Source organism: Rhinatrema bivittatum, chromosome 5, assembly GCF_901001135.1.
Source record: "Rhinatrema bivittatum chromosome 5, aRhiBiv1.1, whole genome shotgun sequence".
Taxonomy (NCBI): Eukaryota; Metazoa; Chordata; class Amphibia; order Gymnophiona; family Rhinatrematidae; genus Rhinatrema; species Rhinatrema bivittatum.
The window spans coordinates 87,449,587-87,472,610 of record NC_042619.1 but is presented as its reverse complement, the minus strand read 5'-3'; the positions used below and the strand labels follow the sequence as shown (position 1 = coordinate 87,472,610).

The window sequence follows — 23,024 nt, the reverse complement described above, 5'->3', positions numbered from 1 at the left end:
GGGGGGTGTGGTGCCGTTTCGGGGGCGTGCCAGAAGCCTCCGAAACGGGTCCCGGGCTGGGGAATCGCACGCCAGCTATGCCTGCCTCTGGCATGCGTAACTTTTAAAACACAGGTAGGGGGGGTTTAGATAGGGCCAAGGGGGTGGGTTAGGGAGGGGAAGGTGCGGGGGGGGGGGGGTGGAATGGGCAGCGCGCGCAGGGCTCGGCACGCGCATGGTGCACAAATGTGCACCCCCTTGCGCGCGCCGACCCCGGATTTTATAAGATATGCGCGGCTACGTGCGTATCTTATAAAATCCCGCGTACTTTTGTTTGTGCCTGGTGCGCAAGCAAAAGTACGCACGGGCGTAGATTTATAAAATCTACCCCACTATGTACTCCCACCCCTCCCCCCCAGCCCCCCAAAATTTTGTTCTCGGGATGGACAGGAGCAGCAACAGAGTACACTATTGTTACAGTAAAATATTTTGGGTTTGGGGTTGTCCTTTTGTGGACTAGAAAAGCAGTATATAAGCCCAAACTAGAAGTAGCAGAACCACTATTTGTTCAGTCTGTGATTTAATACAGATGTGTGTTTTCAGCTTTTGTAGGAATGGGTAAGACAGTGGATTCCTAAACTTTAATTGATTCTACTTTTTGTTTGTGAATGCTTTGCTAGCCTTTTATATTGACCGTCTTTGTTATACTCCAGAATTAATTTATTAATGTATTATTTTTTATATTGCTATGTGTTTTTTAAGTTTGTCTTTCTTTTTTAATGCTTTTTTGTATTTTATTGTTGAATTTTGCTTTGGGTGTTTAGAGGCATGTGAGTTATAAATACCATAAATGTCAAATCAATCCTAGCCATGTGAGTCCAAAATCAGGCATAAAATCTGTCACATTGGAATTTGGATTAATTGTTTTCATTCCTACAAAGGGAATGTTTACGTAAAAACGATGTTTGACTCTCCCTAAAACTTTCACTAGTGGACTTTTAAATCTTTTATACTTTATTCCTGAAATGTTATGAAAACTCGGTCAGAAAAAATGCTCTCTTTCATACATGTATTATTACATTTTATAGATTTAAAAAAATGCATCCTGATTTCTGAAAGCCAAAGGGGTTAAAGACAACTTTTCCAGATTTCCTTTTAGGTTTGTTTTGGTACCATTCCCAGGTACAGTCATGCTTCATTTGTGAAATGATTTGCAACTCAAAGAACTATGCATTCAGCAAAGTTCAGTTTTTAATACTTAATGGCAGGAAAATATGTATTGTACCACTTGCTGAAAAGCTGGACCAGGACAAAACCATTGAATGCATGTTTTATTATTGAAAAAAAAACAAAAAACATTACTGGCAATGAATCTCCTGAGTACTATTGAAAAACATGCCTTTTCTAAATCTTGGAATGAGTGGTGCTTTATAGAGAGCAGGAGGCTCAGCTGCACTCCATTATAGCTCCTGTTCTTATAACTTCCACATTGTTTGGATCATGCAGATAGTCTAGGAGAGATAGTCCTATGTATGTGGTCGGCCTGATTTATAAGTAAGATATTTAGCTGAATATAAAATGGATTTTATAAATGGGAACTGATTGGTTGATTCTTTTCTCTAGCTGGTTGTTTGTTTCCACAGGTCTCTTTAAAAAAAATTAAAGTTAATGTTCATTATTTTGAAGAGAGAGAGAAATGTGAAATGAGTAATCTGTTTCATGCCTTTGACAAACTAGCACATTGAGCAGTTTTAAAAGAATGTATTAACTTTCGTTGTCTAACGGGGAAAAGGTAGCAGTTCTTTGTTTAGCAAAATGTAGATAAGACAGAATATATTTTGACATCAAATACATCTTAACTTCCTTCAGTGTAATGTAATTTAAAATCTGAGCTACATTTTTGGAATTGATATTTGATGAAAGCAGCCATTGTTTGGAGATGGCAGCTTTCATTAAATCTGTATCCATGTCAATGCTGTAAAGAAACGTGAGACCACAGGGGCAGCCATGACCGAAAGCTGAGCAGGTTGAGAATGCAGGTGGCTGTAATAATAACCTTCTGTTCCTCCAGGGCAATGGGTGAACGCTATCGCAGGGAGATGCTGGCACATGGTGGTGGAAAAGAACCCATACTCATGGTTCAAGGTAAAGTACAAAAAAAAAAATGGATTTTTTTTATCCTCTGGTCTCCTGGCTTTTTTAAACTTTATGCTAATCTCTTGGTATGTACCTTGGGCAAACACCAACTGTTGTGACTAGATAGCAGTAGGAACTTTTAACCTCTTATCGTCTTGGGCCTTCTGATTGAAACAAGGAGTTTGTGTGTGACTAACATTTCAGGGGAGCATATGGGTGGAGTTGCTTTAATTCAGTCTAGTTGTTTGCCATATTATAAATAGAAAAAAAATCATCATCAGCCTAGAAGCAGTTTGATTCTGTTTTGTTTTGTTTTTTTATTGATGCTGTCTGTAAAAACTGTTATAAGTATACTTAAGTCTAAGAATGGTTCAGATCAGATTACTTATTTCATTGAAAAGAGTGCATTTTTCTGCAGTAGCCTTGTAAGATCAGTAACCATGAAGTGGGTGGAATCTCAGTGTTGGCATTCTGTGCTGCATATTCCATTGAACAATGTGGTCTACATCCAGCTGCTTTGCTAGAGTGCATACAGCAGTGGGGAGAGACAATGGAAATGACTGTGCTTATGGTGTATTTTGTTGGGAAAAATGAGAATTCATGATTTTCCACATACTAACCTCATTCTTCAGTGCTCAAAATAGGTGTGCAGTGAAACGTCATGCTTCCCGTCACAGGCATCTGGAATTATGAACAAAATGTCAGAAGCATATTAGTTGTCTTTATTTAGATCTTCAGTACCTTTTGCTTTGTGGTGATGCTGTCTGTTTTATGCACAGCCATCAGATCATTTTGAAAGGTCTCGTTTAGAAATGTGTAAGGAGCTGGGCTCATGTGCATCACTGGACTACAATTTGGCTGCAGCACACAGAAGATTGCAGCTTCATATGGCTAGCCCAGTTCTTCACCTATCCCCTAATATGGATGGGGGTTGAAGGGAGGGACAAGCAGCATAGGGCAACCAAATGAGTGACCTGTGGCGGCGAGAATCCTTCCTGCCACCAGCGGCAGGGATGGGGGGAGGGGGCAGAACATTGACCTAAGAGCTTATTTAGTCTGGTTACCGATGCCCCCACCATCTTCCTCCTAATGAACGGAGACCAGAGAGGAGCTTTCATCCTAACTGCTTTATGTCCCACCTTATGCCTCTGTTCTACTCTCCTGCTGTCCTTGGAGGTCTTCTTGTCCTGCTGCCACTGATCTCTCTACCCCCAAGAATGGAATGATGACCTTTCTCTTCTGCCTGCTGTGTTTCAGGCAGTCCAGCACCTCTGGTAACTTAATCAAATCCCTGGAGAGGGAGAGAAGAGGGATTTGCCAGTTTAAAAAGAGAGGGAGAGTAGCCTGCTCTACTAGTGAAGTTTCCCTCACACCCAGCCCATTAGGGCAGCACAAACAAACCAAACAAAAATCCAGGATTTAGCAAATAAGATTGTGCAGTCTTAGTGCCCACACCATCTCTGCTTGCGGTTGCTGAAGATGCCTAGGGGAAAGCAGCTAATTCAGGTTGAGCTGTCCCAGGTATAAGAGACTGGAATCCCTGAACACTCAGGGAAAGAGGTGTTACACACTTAAAGCCGTGCCCAATGTTAAACAAATCCTACCAGATTGGGATCATGGAAGAAAAGCATCCATATTCTAGACAATGACCTCAAATGACACATTTGATATCGTGAGAAGATGGGCAAAGCAGTAGGGGATGGATTGACTGTGACAAACACCTTAATACTAGTACACCTGAGAATAGATCCTGATCAAAGAGTGAGACACTAGTTGTTTCCACAGAGGATGAAAGATAGCAGCTGATTCTACAAAGAAAACACTACTCCCCTAATGTGAGCCCATCACCAAGCATGGACAACAAGAGTCACTTCTCACCACCTTCAACAGTGCTCATGTGAGTATAGTTCAGTACCAAGTTCTTCCTCTTCTAGCAGGGTGCAGTCTAGCATGGAGTTGTCCTCATATGGTGATTCTAAAGTAGATCTTGCTAAGATGGTAAACATAGCCATAAAAGCACTTAAAAAATACATCAAGTGATCAGGATACATGGTGGGCAAAGTTTGATCCTCTAAAACAAAAACTCATTTCTCCGCAAAGGAACAAGAGGCCAGCAGATTTCTCAAGGTAGCCTTCAGAATGGGGCACAGTAGGACATTCTTATCACCATGCTGATCAGCTTTGAGATGACTTCCTCTGTGGCTTGAGCACGTTTGGGGCCCTGAATCTCCCGTAAGATCAAAAAGATTTGGAAAAATAAATTCATTCATCACGTATCAATAGGGGAAAGTGTGATGTCTTCAGATAGACAAGTGCCAAAGAGAAAAAAATCCAGGGTCCTTAAGAACATTCAAAATTCCATGTCAGCTTTCCATGTGTTTGCCAACATGATTGTGGAACAGGAGCCTGAGCAAAGCCCAATTCTGCTTCAAAATGTAGACACATTCATGTGGGCTAATACGTGACATGGGGGCTGGACCTGCTAAATCAACAGCATTCAGTTTTGAAAGAAGATGGCCAAGGATAGATGCACTTAAAGGAGGCTTAAGATTCTTGGACCTATGACTTGAAGAGATGACTCTGTGTGCAGAAGTCTTTGCACACGGCAGGTGCTAGGACAGGCCTTTTTCTGCTGCCTTCCATCAGTCTGGGAACCCCAAGCTAAGGCAGGTGTGCAGGTTTGCCTGGACACCTCTGTAAGTTTTGCCACACATGTTTTTCTTATGGTGGGAGGGGGGGGGCACATTGCTGCCAATATACTAGATGGACCAGAGATCTTAGACCCTCTCATTTTGGATTGCTAATGGCATGGGCCCTGTCCACAGTTAATTGCAGAGCTATGAAAACTTGGTTGGCTTATTACCTTAAGAGGGATGACGCCGAGTTGCTTGTGAAGGATTTCATTCTGGCTTTCCCTACCCTTATCGGGGCCTTTCACTTGTCATGCAAGAACATTACACCGTTTCCCTGTCATGCCTGTCCCAAGGTAGCAGTTTCGGTTTAGTTTGTTTATTAAAATGTCGCACTGTCAAAAAGCTATTTTCAAGGAGGCCTGTGTCACATTCATAATAAAAATACAAAACAAATCAAGGCGTAATTACAAAAGTAACCTGCGGTAATATACAAAATCTGACGCAACCCTGAAGAAGAGAGTCAAGGCACTCAATTTCGACCATATGGCTGTTTAAATGGGAAAGTCTTTAAGGCCTTTTTGAACTGATTGCTGCTGCACATACAGGCCGATTCAGTAAAAGTCGCGGGAGAGCAGGCGAGCGCACAGGCCACTCTCCTGTGCAACACGATTCAGTATTTAAATGAGGGCCCACGGTAAAAAGACACTAGCGCGTCCCTAGCGCCTCTTTTTTGACAGGAGCGGTGGCTGTTAGCGAGTTTGACAGCCGACGCTCAATTTTGCCGGCGTCGGTTCTCAAACCCGCTGACAGCCACGGGTTCGAAAACCAGACGCCGGAAAATTGAGCATCCGGTTTTCAAGCCACGGGCCGATTTAAAATTTTTTTTTACTTTGGGACCTCCGCCATGATATTAAGTCGGAGGGTGTACAGGAGAGAAGTGACTGTCAGCGGGTTAGGAAAATGGACACTAAATTTTATGAGCATCCGTTTACCTAACCTGGGCACAGCCACGGATTAGGAAAATGGACACTCGTTAATTGAGTGTTTTCCTAACCTGGTCACCGGCACACTTTTTTTTTTTAAACCTTTTGGTTCCTCCGATTTAATATCGCCACAATATTAAGTGGGAGGATGTACAGAAAAGCACTTTTTGGGGCTGCTCAGAAATTCACGCCTGCTCTGGGCATGCATTACTTTCTGAGCGTAAAAAAGTGCTTAAGGCATGAAATCACTAGTGATTCACTAGGGTATCACTCAGCTCTTTCCTATTGTAGTAGCAATATACATCTGGGAGAAGTGACTCGCGAATATAAACTTGCTTTTCCCCACTGATTTTATGGCTGGTAGAGGCCATTAAGTATATGCCAGCATGAAACTAGGGTGTTGTGAGATTAAGGGTGCTAGTGTTGTGGTTCACATATGCTGGGCTTGTAGAATGAAATTACTGACACACTATCCCTTTTCAAGTAGTCTGTTTTCAAGTTTTTAACCCAGAGACAAATTTAAGAGAAATGCCCATCCTGGATGTCATATGGCGATTTGATCCAGAGAAGTATGTAACTTACATTTCTGATGGTACCTGGTGCAATTACATCAAGATCCTTGCCAACTTCCAGTCCCTCTGCACGAGTATATCCCACACAGTGTGCTGGCCAATAACACCCCTCTCCCTGCTTTCACTTCCCCCTTATATAATGCATTCTATGGTAAAGTGCAGATGGAAGAGAGTATCTGCAATAAGGCTCACTGTCCATTTAGCTGGTCTCTCCTTTTTTTTTTTCTCTCTCTCACCCTGGGTGTTGAAGACCTAATCAAATCTTTCACAATAAAGAAATTAATGCTTAGGTGAAAAGCAATGTTTTGGATTCCATGAATCCCATTACAAATGACTGACTTGTTTCTTCACTTGCTTTATTTGGTATGTTGTGACCATTTTGAGGTGGTGTTGTTCCAGTGTGCTTTTTCACTGGCCTACTCCAGAGCAGCAGAGCATTTAGAGTAGATGAGCTAGTAGTACCTGCCTCATATTCCTCTGCTATGGATGGCCTCATGCAGAAGGTCATGACCAAATTTGCATAAAGATATGCTGGTTCAAGACTGACCAATGTTGTGACAGGGCAAATTACTTTCTTTAGCAACTCTGGGGTACCTTGTCTTGTCCTGTCCTCACCCTCCGCAAGTATTTCTGAATTAAGTCTATAGCAGACCCATCCAGAGCGGTCTGCCATTGAGTCATGAAAAATTTGGTTGCTTTGTTAGGTTTGGATGTACTGACACTGGTTTTTAAAAATGTATAATTCTTGTATTGATTTATTATATGTGTAATACTGTTTTTGGAATTCTGTTATGCTGCATCCACGACATAATATCAAACTATCTCAATATACATAGCAACTTTGGGGGTTTTTTTTGCTGTAGGGCTGTCCCTGCCATGGCTTCAGCCATGCTTTCTTCCTTTTCTGAAATCATTGAGGGGGAAACTGCCTATTTTTTTCTCCTCCTTCAAACTCACTACTCGAGGACCACAAACAGGTCTGGTTTCCAGGATATCTTTAATGAATATGCATGAGATAGATTTCATGCATATTGCCTTAATTGTATGCAGATCTATTTCATGCATATTCATGAGGGATATTTTGAAAATCTGACCCATTTGCCAGAATGACTTGAGGACTGGAAGTGTATAATGCTTATTACTTGCTTCTCTGACCCCCATTCCTCACTTGTTCCTTCGTTCTAATTCCTCTACAGTTATCTATACGAACACCCGTTCGTAACTCCAGCCTACATTAGGCCCCATATCTGTTACTTTATGTTGTTAACCCCTTTTATTTTTATCCAAGTTCAATTTACCTGTTTATTGTAAGACATCCTCTTGTCATGGTTATTGTTTAGAATGTAAACCGACTTGATTAGTAATTCTGTTACTGGAAAATCGGTATGTAAAAGTGCTAAATAAATAAAATAAAATAAATAAATCTATTCCATTTGTCTCATCCTCAATCGATCACTTTCCATTGCATCTGTCCCATTATCTTTCAAATATGCTGAGATCACATTTCTCCTCAAAAAACCCTCATTGGACCCAACCTGTCCTGCTAGCTGTCATTCCAGCTCCCTCCTCCTTTCTGCCTTCAAACTGCATGAATGTGCCATTCACCTCCTTTATCTTGGCTTTCTTTCATTTCAAGCTGTTCTGGATCCGCTCCAGTCTGGCTTTCGCCCTCTACATTCCACAGAAACTGCTCTTGTCAAAGTCTCCAGTGATTTCTTTGTGGCATCCTCCTCCTCCTTTAGCTATCTGCTGCTTTTGATACCGTTTGATAGTAACATAGTAAATGATGATAAAGACCCAAATGGTTCATCCAGTCTGCCCAGCAAGTTGCTTTGGTGGTAACTGCCGCTCTGTACAGGTTACCCCCTATGCCTTCCATTAAGGATAGTAACTCCATTCGGGTTACTCCCATTCAGAAATGTTACAAATTGTTTTCTAAAAAAAACTACAACTATTACAAAATGCCGCAGCTAGATTCTTAACTGGTTCAAGGAAATTCAATCACATTCACTGGTGGCTCTTCATTGGCTACCTGTAAAAGCCCACATCAACTATAAAGTCCTAACATTAATACATTCCACCATCCATTCTAACAACTCTGGTTTGGTTGCTGTAGCTCTACAATCATACAGATCACAGAAATCATTAAGATCTCAAAACAAAGGACTAATAGCTGTGCCATCATTACAGAATACTCACCTAACAAAAATAAGAGACCGCATGTTCTCAATAGCAGGCCCAATGCTATGGAAAACTCTACCCAAGTATCTAAGACTGACCCCAGAAACAAAGAAATTCAAACGTGACCTAAAAACATGGTTATTTCAAAATGGCTATAACCTAACTTAAAATCACATGAACACAGAGCATGCACCCTCAAGGACAATGTCATTAAGAAACTATTCAATGATCTAAATACCTTATCCCAAGTACATGTCAATCTTTAATGTGTATGTTGTTTGATCTTATTAAAATCATTGTAATTGTCGATGTATATTAGGTACATCATGCTGTAAACCGTTGTGATCTTTATTTGGAATGACAGTATATAAAATGGCTAAATAAATAAATCTAAAGTTAGCAGTAGGTTTTCTTCATTTCCATCCTGTAGACATTAGAAATCCTCTGTGTTTATCCCATGCCCTTTTGAATTCCATTGCTATTCTTGTCTTCGCTACCTCTTCTGGGAGGGTATTCTATGTATCCATCACCCTTTATTTATTTAAAAGGCATTTCTGAATTATTCTTCCAGATTAAAAAAATTGCTCAAAGCAATGTACAATCAACAACATTCCATACATATCAATAAAAACATAAGTTTAAATAACTAAAACATCATAATAATCTTAAAATCTAAATTATCATTCTAACAAATCTAAACATATTTCTGGATATGAACCTGCTGCACGCCTTCTTAACCACTTTGCTCTGATCCCATCTTTTCTACTCAATTCTTGCTGCTCATCAACCAAGTTTTCAGCCCTTTATGAAATTTCAAAAAATCTCGTTCCTCTCTTAACATACCAGGGAGATCATTCCATAATTTTGGAATTGCTGTGGAAAAAACTCTATCCTGCAACCCAACTTTCTTAAAAGCCTTCACTGATGGTAACTGTAGCTGTGATTTTAAATTGGATCTCAATTCATGCTTTCTTGAATCCGACTTCTAAATTGAGGTGGGCCCAAACCATGGAGCAGTAAATAAGCCTTGATACTGTTAATGCAATTCCATCATTGCTCTCTGCTTCAGTGGCAGTGAGAAAAGGGGAATTGAATTTAGACAGCAACAAATGAGGGCCCTAACTTTTATGGTTTGAGGAACAAATAAACATAGGGGTAACTTGCTGATGTGGCTGTTACTACCCTTAATCACTAAGCCTGATACTTTTGATGCAACTCCAACATTGCTCTCTGCTTCCATGGCAACAGTTAGGGGAAATTGGATTCAAACAGCATCCGAGGGTCCTGACTTTTACAGTCTGGGAAACTGATAAGCAGGGGGGTAGACTGGGTGGATCATTTGGTCCTTCTTTGCCATCATTTCTATGTTTCTATGTGCAGTTGGCAACCAATGTAATATTAACAGTGGTGCTGCTGGAACATGCCATGCACAACCCAGTACCACCGGATATTTTTGGATCACCTGAAATTTTCTGGTTAACCTGCCCGGCAATCCTAAATAAATATCTTTGCAATAGTCCAAAAGTCTCAGCACAAGTGCACAAGCTTCCTTTTTCAACACCCCCGAGTCCAGGAATGGCCAAAGTTGATTAATACATTTTATTCTATGAAATGCCTTCTTTGCTAGTAATGCAGAATGCTTTTGTAATGTTAAAGCTGGATCCAACTTTATTCACAGAAATTTTACCTCCTCAACTGGGGACAACTTCACATGATGTAGCTGTGGATAATACATTTCAACTTCTGCCCCCAATCTCAACAATTCTGTTTTACTGTAGCAATCCATTCTCTAACCATCTTGCCACAGATAATGAACATTCTTTCAGTTTTAACATCACTGCTAATTCTTTTTCTTCCAAAGGGGTCAATACTTGGATAACAGCTGCATAAATGAAAGGGATGAAACGAAAAGATCTTTCCAATGGGAACCAAAAACAAATTTTAAAAGTGGCGAGAGTGTGGAACTCTGTGGAACACCTTGCATGACTTCTCTACAAGTAGAAACTTGCCCAGTTGTACTATTGTCTGCATGCGATCTTATTAAAAAAAAAAAAGTCACCCTTTTAAGGATGGTTTCCCCAAGCCCAACTTCAGAACAGTGGATGATCAATCTAGAATGTTCTATCAAATCGAATGCACTAGAAAGATCTAGCAATAGCAACAAGTCTTATTCTCCCTTATACAATCTAGGGAGGACCTCATTCAATAGAGAAGCCAACACCGTTTCTTTACTATAGCGCTTCCTGAAATCAGTCTGTGCTATATCTAAAATTTCTGACTCCTCCACAAACTCAGAAACTTGTTTTCTCACCATTTTTTCCAATATTTTAGCAATAAATGGTACGTTTGATTCTGGACAAAAATTACTACACATCGTTGGATCTAGCAAATTATTTTTCAAAACTGGGGTCAATACTACCTTCTTCAATATCATAGGTATACTCCCCTCCTAATGGAGGTATTGACAGTATTCAATGAACCATCCAATTCTCTCCATCTGAGACACCCTTAATTAAATAAGAGGTACAAGGGTCAAACAAAGATGGCTTCATTTGACCCAAGTACCATCTCAATTCAAGTAGTGAAAGCTGATCAAATTCCACAAAATTAGCGGGACTCACCTTTCCTAAACCACTTTCTCCCAACTCCCCACTACCTACTTTATCTTCCTTCCCTACATCCAACTCATCTTTCAGCTTATCTACTTTCTCTTGAAAAAAAAGTAGCCAAGGCTTCTCTATCTGGCATATTCTCATAACTCAAAGATACATCTTTACCTTTACCCTTTCTGAGAAGAAATATTTCTGGACATTGTTCCTGAGTCTACTCCCTTGAGAGTTTCAAATCCTTTCTATCGGAAAAGGTTTGATTAATTTTTTTTAAAAGGATTCACAGGAATGACCTGTAGAGTCTGGTTTTCTCTCTACCTCTCCCACGTCTCAAACTCATTGCTGTGCTCCCTGGTCTCTGGTTGTCTGTTCCTTTAAAAGATATTAATAATTCAAAGATGAGAGGACATGGAATAAAATTACAGGCTATTTTAATGACCTTCTCTTAATATATATTTTATGTTTGAGGTAGGTCGATGTTCTAGTGATTTCTTGGTATTTTTTTTTTGTTTTGTTTTGTTGAAAAAGTTAGTGTAGCCTGGTTCTCACATGGATATTAATTTTTCTTTAATATTAGCTGTTTCAGGTAGAGAAATCATTTGATTTAGAGTCTAGTTTTATAAACAGTGAAACATTTTAAAGTTGTTCATTGGTTGAACCTCTGCTGTTCCTCCATAAGACAGTCCTATCATCCCTGGACTTGCTGTTTAATTTGTTTTACTTAACACAGTCATTGTAAGATTTGTTTGAGAAGTAAAAAAAAAACCATCCTAAGTCATTAAGTGGAATACTTTGTCAGTGAAACTATTGTTTTTCCTAATGGAGTTGCAACTGGAGGGGATTTGTTTGCCTTGAAACAAATTCCATGGCGCACCAGAATTTGTAGTAAAATGTCATAAAAAAATCTACTATATATAGTTCATTAATCCCCCAAACAGATGTCAGCTACCACATATCACCAATACCAGATGTGATATTTTCAAAAATTAGAAATATGGAGACCTCTTGTGGAGTTGTTCTAAGCCAGACTTTTTCTAGTGGCATTAAATAATAGGAGGACGTTATTGATTTTTTTTTTTTGGAAATTTAAGTTTTATTCGAGAAATGTAATACAAAGGATACAAAACCATCAACAGTCTGCATTGAAAGTACAATAAGAATATGGACAATAAAATAAATACAATGGAAACTTTCAATCAATCAGTCTCTGCGTTTCCCGTTTTTTACCCCCCCCCCCCCCCCCACTCCCACCCCTCCCCCCGTCAGCACATGGGATCTCACAATGAAGGGAAAAATGTCAAAAGATGTCAAAAGAAATGGGTCATGACCGCAGCTGTTGTTGCTTCCATGTTAAGTATGGAGTCCAAGTACGCTGGAATACCCCTAACTGCTTCTGCCTATGTGCTGTAATCTTGCTAAGAGTACATAATTTAGCCACCCGGGATTGGACCTGCATCAAAGTAGGAACCCCCTTATCCTTCCAGTGAAATGCTATCCCACATCGAGCTGAAATGACCACCAATTTAATGAATCGATGTAGCGCTGTGTCTCCCTGAGCGTACTCTGAATTAAGGAGAGCCACTGAGGGAGTCAAGGCTATAGACTTATGGAAAATATCCGAGAGCCAAGTGTCTAGGCTCTTCCACAACTTGGAGACAGCCGCACATTCCCACCACATATGGTAAAAAGAACCTCTTTCCCCACAATCTCTCCAGCATCTATCTGAAGTGGTAGGGTAAATTTTATGCAGCTTAGAGGGGGTATAATGCCATCTATAAAGAAGCTTGTAACTATTTTCCAAAAACGAGGCCGAAATTACACCTTTGCCGCCAGTGGCAAAGATATTATCCCAAAAATCCTCGCCCTGCGGAGATCCAAGATCTGCCTCCCAGGCGGTAATAAAGGATGGCTTTGTATGCATGCCCTGAATAAGCAGTCTATAAATTTTGGACATTAAGCTTGGCACTTTATCAGCGGACCTACAGAAATTCTCAAATAGAGAGATCGGTTTCATCAAATCCTGTGAAATATTGGAGGCTCGGGCATAGCTATTTAACTGCAGATAACGATATAATTCACCCTGTGGCAAGTAATGTCTGGACTGCAATGTTGAAAACTCCACCCACGAGAGATTCTCCCAAAGGTGACCAAAATTGTATACACCTTTATCTAGCCAACCCTTGAATACCTGGTGTGCCTTACCCGCTAGAAAAGTCCTGGAGTAAAAGGGAGAAAAGAGGATAGATCCTGTCTTATCCCCCACTACGTAAGACTTCCATTTATGCCATAGTTGTAGAGTACACTGTATCGGAGTAGGTAAACCCTCCAGTTTAGGCCAAAGGCGACTAGGTTGCCATAGTAAGTTAGTCAACAGAAAGGGCCCCATCAATTCCTGCTCCAAAGTAGTCCAGGGTTTGTGAGTGGTTATTCTGTGCCAATCTACTACAGCTCGAAGTTGAGCAGCCACGTAATATCGTAAGAGGTTGGGTACTGCGAGGCCACCCTTTACCTTGGGTTGATACAGAACCTTTTGAGCCACTCTCGGTTGCTTCCCCTGCCACAGGAACTTCATGATCCTGCGTTGCCACTTCAGCAGCGTCGCTGCAGGAATCATACAGGGGATGGTTTGGAATAAATAGCTTATCCTGGGCAGAAGGTTCATTTTGAAAGTGGCTATACGACCCAACCATGAAATGTGGTATCGGTTCCATTCTTCCATCTCCCGATATAATTTTGTGAGAAGAGGTGGATAATTAAGACTGAAAATATCCTTATGTGCCCCTATATATATACCAAGGTATTTAATTTTTTCCTTCGCCCACCGGAAAGCAAAACGAGCTTTCAGGTCTCTTACATGTGCCTCCTTTAAAGTAACATTTAAAATTTCAGTTTTATCCCAATTAATTGAATACCCGGACACTTGGCTGTAAGATTTGATGATATCTACCACAGCTGGCAAAGATCTCACAGGGTCTGTCAGGGTCAGGATGACATCATCGGCAAACATGGCCAACTTAGAGGAGTAAGTACCCACGTTGACACCCACAACATCCCCGGAGTCCCGAATCTTTTGGGCCAATGGTTCAATAAACAAGGCAAAGAGCAGTGGTGAGAGCGGGCATCCCTGCCTTGTGCCCCGCTCAACAGTAAAGAACGGGGAATAACCCCCATTAACTTTAATGCAAGCCCTCGGCTTATCGTATAATTTTTGGATCCAATTAATAAAAAAATCCCCAAAACCCATAATGCGTAATACCTGAAATAAAAAGGGCCAGTGTACCAAATCAAAAGCTTTTTCTGCGTCCATGGCCATAAAAAGAAAAGGAATATTGTGACGTCTCACCCACTAGAGGGAATTCAATAACTTTCTGACATTATCGGATGCCATACAACCCGGGTTAAAGCCGGCCTGATCCGGGTGGATGATCTGTGCTATATAGCCATTAAGCGTATTTGCCATACTTTTAGCTAGGAGCTTAAGGTCTATATTCAGCAATGATATAGGCCCATAGGAGCCACATTTGGTGGGATCCCTCCCCGGCTTGGCGATAACCGTGATACCGGCCACATTAGAGTTGGGATTTAGGGTGCCATCGGATCGGAGTGCATTAAACATATCAGTGAGCGGAGCAGTTAAATCATTGACAAAACACTGATAAAATCTGGCCGTAAAACCGTCCAACCCCGGTGATTTATTAGCTTTAAGCTGCTTAATGGCATATAGCACTTCAGCTTCCGAGATTTCTTGATCAAGCACCATTCTAGCTGGCTCTGGTAAAGTGGGTAAGGGGACGTCCTGTAAAAAGGCCTGGATATCCCCTGTGTCTATATCTTTGTTATGAGAATATAACCCAGAGTAGAATTGAAGGAAACGCTCACGAATAGCATCATTAGAGGTGAGCATAACGCCCTGGTCATCCGTAATTTTTGTGATAAATATTTTGTAAGCGTTTAGCTCTCAGCTTATTCGCGAGCAATTTCCCGGCTTTATTGCCCCCCTCAAAGAATACTTGGTTGGCTTGTTCCAACTCATGGGCAATTTTAGCCGCGTCCAACGCCCCAATTTGGGATCTATAATCATCCACAGCCATCCTAAGAGCTGCTGTAGGGGTTTGTTTATGTTGCCGCTCTGACTCCAATAATTTGGTAGTTAAGGATGTACGCTCTCGCATATCGAGTTTTTTAACAAAGGTAGCGCGAGCAATAAATGTCCCTCTAATCACCGCTTTCAAGCAGTCCCAGAAGAGTATGGGAGATTGGCCGGGTGTTTTATTATGGGTGGTGTAGTCTGCGAGAACCTGTCGGCATTGAGCCACAAAAGGTTCGCTGTCAAGAAGGCTATCATTTAATCTCCAAAAACGTTGGCCTTGATCGGTTCAGCCCATACCGGCGAGTGATCAGACCAGGTAATTGGGTCGATAACTCCTTTATGTACCTTATGTAATACCCCCTTATCAACAAAAATATAATCTATCCTCGTATAGAGATTATGGGGATTCGAAAAAAAGGTATAGTCCTTCACAGTGGGATGCAGGAATCGCCACGCATCCACCAACTGAAATTGCGAGAGGAACTTAAGCAGACTAGTACGATCTTTTTTTGAAGTGCAGCTCCTACCGCCAGACGTATCTTGGGAAGAATCTAGAGGTAAATTACAATCACCCAGCACTATAAGTTGACCATCTTTTTTCGTTTGGACCAGCTCCGCTAAGGAATCAAAGAATTTAAATTGTTGTACATTAGGAGCATAGAGGTTAAGTAGTGTATACTTTTCCCCTGCAATAGTAAGGATAAGCATAAGGTATCTACCCATAGGATCAGCAATACATTGAAGCAGCTCAAATGCAAAGTCCTTTTGGAATAGAATCCCCACTCCTGTATATTTGGCCAATTTAGAGCTGGGCGCCCAAAACTGATGAGGATAGAAATCAGAATGCATTAGATGTTCATAGCGCCTCTTTAAGTGGGTCTCCTGTATAAAAGCAATGGCTATACCAGCTCTCCGTAGATCTTTATAGAGTAATTTACGCTTACGAGGCATGTTGAGCCCTTTAACATTAAAGGACATAACCTTAAACGTAGCCATCTATATAGGTACATATAAGGGAAAGTCCCCTGAACAGAGAGCATACACGGAGACTCCACTTAAATCGAAAGATAACCCTTGATGTCCCTTCCAACATAAACCATGTCAAAACACTCGGAAAGATGAGATCCCCCAGAGACCCCGCTCCCACCCCCATAGGAACCACAATCATCTCTTGGGTTCCGCCACCAAACACGGGTAAATGAAGACAGCTTTCCAGTCGCTATCCCACGCGGTAGCATCCATATAGAACAAGAAAACAACCTTTAACCAACCCTCCAGCTCTGCTTAAGCAGCATAGAAGGAAAAACAGAAATCGAATCTGCAAAACATGAAAATCCAGATCAAGTAGGAGCGCCTTGCACGATTTCTGGGTCAGGGGTTCTCCTCAATCTCTTTCCCCCCTTTCCCATCCGCTGCCAACGTGGTTCTTCTCTGCGGTCGGCACGTGGAGATGACGATGACTGCAGATCCGCTATGCTATATCCAAGGTCCTTGAGGATTCCAGCTGCTTCATGCACCGATTGCGCCTTGTATGATTTCCCTTGCAGGGTAAAACTGATGCCAAACGGAAAAAGCCAGCGGTATCTGATGTTTTCTCTGATCAATATATTAGTAATGGGTTTCATATCCTGGCGTTTTTTAATTGTAATAGGAGAAATGTCAGCATACACTTGCACTTCATGCCCCTTCAGCTGCAGCTTCCCCCTCTGTCTCGCCAAGGCTAAAACCTGCTCCTTCACAGGGAAGTCATGGAAGCAGGCTATCACATCCTTAGATTTATTAAGGGCCCGCTGTCCCTGCACTCTGTGGGCCCGTTCCAGCTTTACCTTTAGGGTCTCTCCAGCGCTATCAGTCTCCTTTCCAGTCTCTTGTTGCAGTAACTCTGTGCACAGCGTGGTAATGACTTGCATACAGTCAGCAAACTCTGGAGACTCAGGAATGCCCCGAAAACGAAGATTAGCTCTCCTGTTCCTATTTTCTAAGTCTTCCAATTTTGAGGAGAGCTGCATGATTTCAGTAGCCATTTCCTTATGGGCATGTTGTAGGGAGCTCAGTTTATCAGTTTGAGCTTCTGTGAGTGTTTCATATTCGAAAATTCTCCTCCCCATGTCACTCAGCTCTTCCTTCATGTCTCCCACTATTTCTCTAATTTCGGACTTAAACGAGGTAAGATCCCGGCTCAAGGCACCGAACCAGGCTTTAAACTCACCCCGGGAGGGTACCTCCGAATCTGGGAGCGCCGCCGTCTCAGCCGGGTCCTCTGGCAGCATATCTCCCGTCGCGGCCGCCATTTTGTTTTTTGCAGCCGAATCTTCCCGGTCCAATTTCTTGTGTGAATACTTATGAAAATCGGGTTTTGAAGCCCGAATTGACATCTAGAGCCTGCAGTGACGATTCTGGTACAGTTTTCGTTGCAAAAATGAGGAGGATGGTTAAGATATTCGGGGGATGCAAACCGGCATAGCCAGGAGCTCCGGGTTAGGCAGCCACTCGAGTCGCTGACGTCATCAGCCCCCTTGATTTTTTTTTTAAGTGAAATGATTTCCTGCTTATGAACAGTTTTTGTCCTAAAAAAGTGACACTGGTACAGTTTTCAAGATTCACTAACTGAAATTGGAATTTTCTGATAAAAAGCAGGTGCAGTCGTGCTGCACAAACATGAGTGTTCACACCTTTGTATGACAATTTCTTTACTTTATAAATTTGTAGTGTTGATTTTTTTCACCATGTTGGAGAAGCAATCCAGAAGAGAGTGTGTTTTCCCAAAAAAACTGTTATGGGAGCGCTGAGGGAGCGGTCCCACTCGAGGGTATTGTGTGCCCTTGAGCTTTGGCATAGTCTCAGACAAATCCAAGAAGCACCGAGGGTAGGCGAGGCACGTCCCACATGGGTGGAAGCTGACAGTCCAACCCTTTACTGGACCTGCATGCTTCTGGAACCAACAATCATGATGTTGGTAATGAACAGTCCTTCGACTGTTCCCGGCCCTTTCGGACCTGCTGCTGGAATGGCAAGAAGCAGCAGGCTGGACTCTGGACGAGGGCAGACGAAGGCTCAGGACAAGGCACTGGAAACGTAGACACAAGAACAAGGCATTGAAGACAAGGATTCAAACGAGGCAAGGTTCAAGGTATTCAAGGAATTCAGGCAAGGATTCAGAAGCAAGTAAAGTACTGGATTGAGCCCTACCACGCAGTGCGCCCTACCCAGCCCACCATAAACGGGCGGACCTAATGGGCTGGTCACGGACCACGCTAGAATGCGAAGAAGGCTCCAGACGTGATGTGGAATAGATGAAGCTGGAACATGGCGAAGATTCTGAAGAGGCCTGCACCGGGGCACGCCCTACACAGCCGCCAGTGGCTGGTCGTGGACCACGCTAGAACGGAGCAGGTTCAAACAGCGTCTTAGGCATGGACGGAGCAAGCTCAAATATCCAAGGGCGAGACAGAGTTCAAAACACAGGACCAAGACGGAACTTGGCTTCAGGCAAGGATACAGGACCAAGACGTGACTTGGCTTCAGGCAGGAGGGTCCCTCCGGAGGCTTGAGCTGCGAACATGAAGAAGGATGGCGACGAGGAACCACGGGTAGTGGGCAACGGGACAGGATCATGGACATCAGGAACGGAACTGGAACATGAACAATGGGAACAGGTAACACAGGTCATGGAGCTCCAATGAGAAACATGGACCTGACGGAGCGCTGGAAGGCAAGACTTCCAGGAGCAGGAAACTCTGATGCAAGGCAGAACTGAAAGTGAAGCCCTTTTATAGGCCAGAAAGCAGGCAATTCCCTGGGAGGAGTTCCGATGGGCCACACATGGCTGGCCCTTTAAGTATAGAGAGAAGCTGCGGGCTGACCCCTTAGAGAGAAGGGCGGGGCTCAAACCAGAAAGTCCAAGCTGAGACTGGAGCAGGCCTCAGGCAGGCCCCGAATGACATCGAAGGCCTCCCAGGCCATGGAGCAAAATCCGGAAAGCCAGTTCAGGCGAGGCCCTGGCTTTGGAGCGGCCTCCAGAGAAAGGTGAGAGGCCTCCCGTGGCTCCAGCTACGGGAGGAATCATAACAGTACCCCCTCCTTAAAGACCCCCTCCTCAAGCCTCTTATTAACAGCTAGAGAGGAAGAAGGTATTCCACATACCGACAGAGGGTAGTCAAGGATCCAAGGACAAAACTGGAACTTCTTGGCGAGGAAGTGAAGCGAGACAAGTACTTGTGCAGGAGACAGAAATACAGCATAACAGGACAAGCAAGGAACAAGCAATGTCAAAAAAGACAAGACAACAGGCCAAGGTACAGGGAAACCTAAGGACCAAGAAACACCGAACCAGAGAACATGAGACCAAGAGAACACAAGCCCAGAGAACATGCGACCGACATAAAAAAAAAAAAACAAAACAGAAGAGGGAGCACGAGAATAGGAACACGAGAACAGGGAGCATGAAAACAGCCCAGGCAAGCAAGAACCACAGAACAAACGAGCGAAAGAGCCAACAACAGCACAAACGAGCGAAAGGGCCAACAGCACAAACGAGCGAAAGGAAGGAAACAGAAGACCAGAACAAGAGAAGAAAACACGGGTGGGAATCCAGGCTGGGATCAGTCTATGGCAGCAAACATCCGGAGGGGCGCAGGCGCCTCCTCCAGGTCGTGAAACCCTATCCTGGAAACAACAAGAAATTGAAAGTCTGGGTGCAGGCGCCTCCTGTGGGTCATTAAAAACAAGGGAGCTGGCGCCTCCAGCAGGTCGTAAAAACAAGGGAGCTGGCGCCTCCAGCAGGTCGTAAAAACAAGGGAGCTGGCGCCTCCAGCAGGTCGTAGAAACAAGGAAGCTGGCGCCTCCAGCAGGTCGTAGAAACAAGGGAGCTGGCGCCTCCAGCAAGTCGTAGAAACAAGGGAGCTGGCGCCTCCAGCAGGTCGAGAAAAAAAAAATTTGGGGGTCCAAATAAGTCCAGGAACAAGGCAAGTCCCATCGCGGGAGCATGCTCACCGAGCACATGGCCTTGCATACTGTTATGGGAGTGGTGAGGGAGCGGTCCCACTCGAGGGTATTGTGTGCCCTTGAGCCTCGGCACAGTCCCGGACGAATCCAAGAAGCACCGAGGGTAGGCGAGGCACGTCCCAGCATGGGTAGAAGCTGACAGTTCAACCCTCTGCCAGACCTGCATGCTTCTGGAACCAACAATCATGATGTTGGTAATCAACAATCCTCCGACTGTTCCCGGCCCTCGTCCAGAGTCCAGCCTGCTGCTTCTTGCCATTCCAGCGGCAGGTCCGAAAGGGCCGGGAACAGTCGGAGGACTGTTCATTACCAACGTCATGATTGTTGGTTCCAGAAGCATGCAGGTCCAGCAGAGGGTTGAACTGTCAGCTTCCACCCATGCTGGGACATGCCTCGCCTACCCTCGGTGCTTCTTGGATTCATCTGGGACTGTGCCGAGGCTCAAGGGCACACAATCCCCTCGAGTGGGACCGCTCCCTCAGCGCTCCCATAACAAAAACAAGTTGGTCTCAGTCTCCAAACCATACCAGCTTCATTACAGCATATCAGGTCAGCCAGTCCTTGAGGTGGCGTGGTAGAAAGCAGAGGTGACGTGTTTTCAGTCAATGTGTCAAGGAGTAAAGGATGTGCAGCTGGCTTATGAGCAAGCAAAATAACACGGAGGTGCTGAAACCTTATCTGAGAACTTGGTAGAAGGTCACATTTGCATCTTTTTCTGATAACACTCATACTTCAGTGTCTTCCCTGAAATTGCTACTAGACTGAATTTTCCAGATTTGGTGCTTAAGGTTTACCATTGACACCACTGCCAGAAAAAAACTGAGAACAGAAGAGAAGTAATGCTGCTGGGCTGCCAGAACCGCACCTGCATAAAACGCTTGTAAACACCTTTTCAACTTGCACCATCACACTTGGAGGAAATTTTATCTTTGGGTTGCCTTTCTGCCATACGGGGATAGAGCAAAACTGGGATCAAGAAAGGAGCAATGTTGCTGATCTGCCATGGTTGTGTTGAATCCGAACAACTTATCAACAAGGCAAGAATGAGGCTGAGGTGCTGGTTTATGACATCTGTATGGTCACAAATTCCAAATAATCAGAGCTTTTTCAGGTAATTGATAGGGGACTGTGGACTGCGATTTATTTTTTTTTTCCGAATAATGTAAGTGTCCGGTAAATGAATCTTCAGATAAAGGGTACTAATTTACATATCCTCCAGAAACTTATTTAAAAATCCAGCTGTACTACTAACTTTGACTATGTCCTCTGGTAACAAATTCCACAGCTTAATTGTGCACGGACTGAAAAAATAATTTAAGTTTGTTTTAATTCTGCTACCAGTTACTTTCACGGCACATCCCCTAATCCTAATCCTAGTATTATTTGAAAGGATAAATAATCCAGTGTTTCACACTGCTCATGATTTTATAAACCTTTATCATATCATCTCTGTTATCTCTTCTCTAAGCCCTAACTTGCTTAGCTTTTCATCATAGGGGGTCCATCCCTTGTTATCATTTTTGTTGCTGTGCTTTGCATATTTTCTGGTTCTGCTATATCTTTTTTGAGATGGGAGCGATCAGCTCTGCACACGGTACTCAAAGTGAAATTACAGGGTCATTATGAAATTCCTTTTTTGAATTCCTTTGTTTGAGCCAGTTTGTAAGTTCAAAGAATTATTTTTCTTTGCCATAGAAGATTGGAATAAAAAATCAGTTAGACTGTTTGGCCCTTCCAGTTTCTTTTAAGGAAAAAAGAAGCTACTAATGGAAATTTAGCATGCTGAAGAATGTTTAATTAAAATGTGACCTTATAACTGCATTCTGTTTTATTGTTTTGATAAAAGGCTCCCAAAACTGTTCAAGGGGAAGGGACCACAAGGGAAATTTTCAGTCACCAAGAGGGCCAAAGTGGGATCTTCGCCCTCCCCCTACCCCTTGGGGTCTGAGTTCACTGAGTGGGGCGGGGGAGGGGGCGACCCTCTCAGAGCTTGACAAGCAGAAGGGGCATGTCTGGCCCTTTTGATGATTCGAAATGCTGGAAGAGGGGAGAGGGAGACAGGGTCAGCGTTGCCAGGAGAGTGTCGGGTAGTAAGAGTGTCGGTAACATTTCCAGATTTCTCAGGCTGGCTACTCTGCCACATCTCTGGGAGCTCTGACCCCTTCATCTGCTCCCTGAAATGTAAGAAGGGGGAGCTGGCTCACACCTCTCCTTTCCCTCTCTCAGCCCTTCTTCTCCCTTTCACTCACCCTGTGCTTTCGCAATCTTTCAGCTGATGGGCCTGGTCCCTCCCATCAGCAGTGCGGATCAGTTGGGCCTCTCTTTTGCCGGCGGAGTCTGGGAAACTCCTCCCCGCTTTTCTGTTGTCGCCGTCGCCACTCATCATCATTTGCTGTCACTGGTGGGGCCAGGGAAACCACCGCCAAGTTTTCTTATTGCTGGCTCCACCCGCTGTCTTCCACTTCTGCCGGTGAGATCTGGGAAAACCCACCGGCCTTTGTGGTCGCTGATGCCAAAAGCCCTTCCTCCAAAGCCAGGACCTGCCTCAGAAAGACAAAGGATGGTGGGCTGGAAAGGCCATAGTTTGGGGACCCCTGGTTTTGACTTTGAACACTTACTGCAACTACTTTTGATATTCAATAAATGTATTTTAAATTACTCTAAACCTGTTTTTAACACAGTGAAACTTTTTCTTATTAAGCGTTTGCTTTCCATAGAATTGCACCAATCTGTGACATATAATGAAAGGCCACCCTCATGCTTTCTGATTGCTCGTATCTTTTTATATTCGGATTTATTACTCTGATCTTTTTACATTTATAACTAGTTGATTTTTT

General features: G+C 43.2%; 1 protein-coding gene across 1 annotated transcript in view; it reads left to right on the top strand.

Moving 5' to 3' along the window:
* MIPEP (mitochondrial intermediate peptidase) overlaps positions 1-23,024 on the top strand; it is a 375,213-nt gene that overhangs the window by 302,317 nt on the left and 49,872 nt on the right. The window contains exon 18 of the mRNA XM_029602546.1: positions 2,051-2,124. Within this exon, the coding sequence (XP_029458406.1) occupies positions 2,051-2,124 (74 nt within the window). The remainder of the gene's footprint in view (positions 1-2,050; positions 2,125-23,024) is intronic.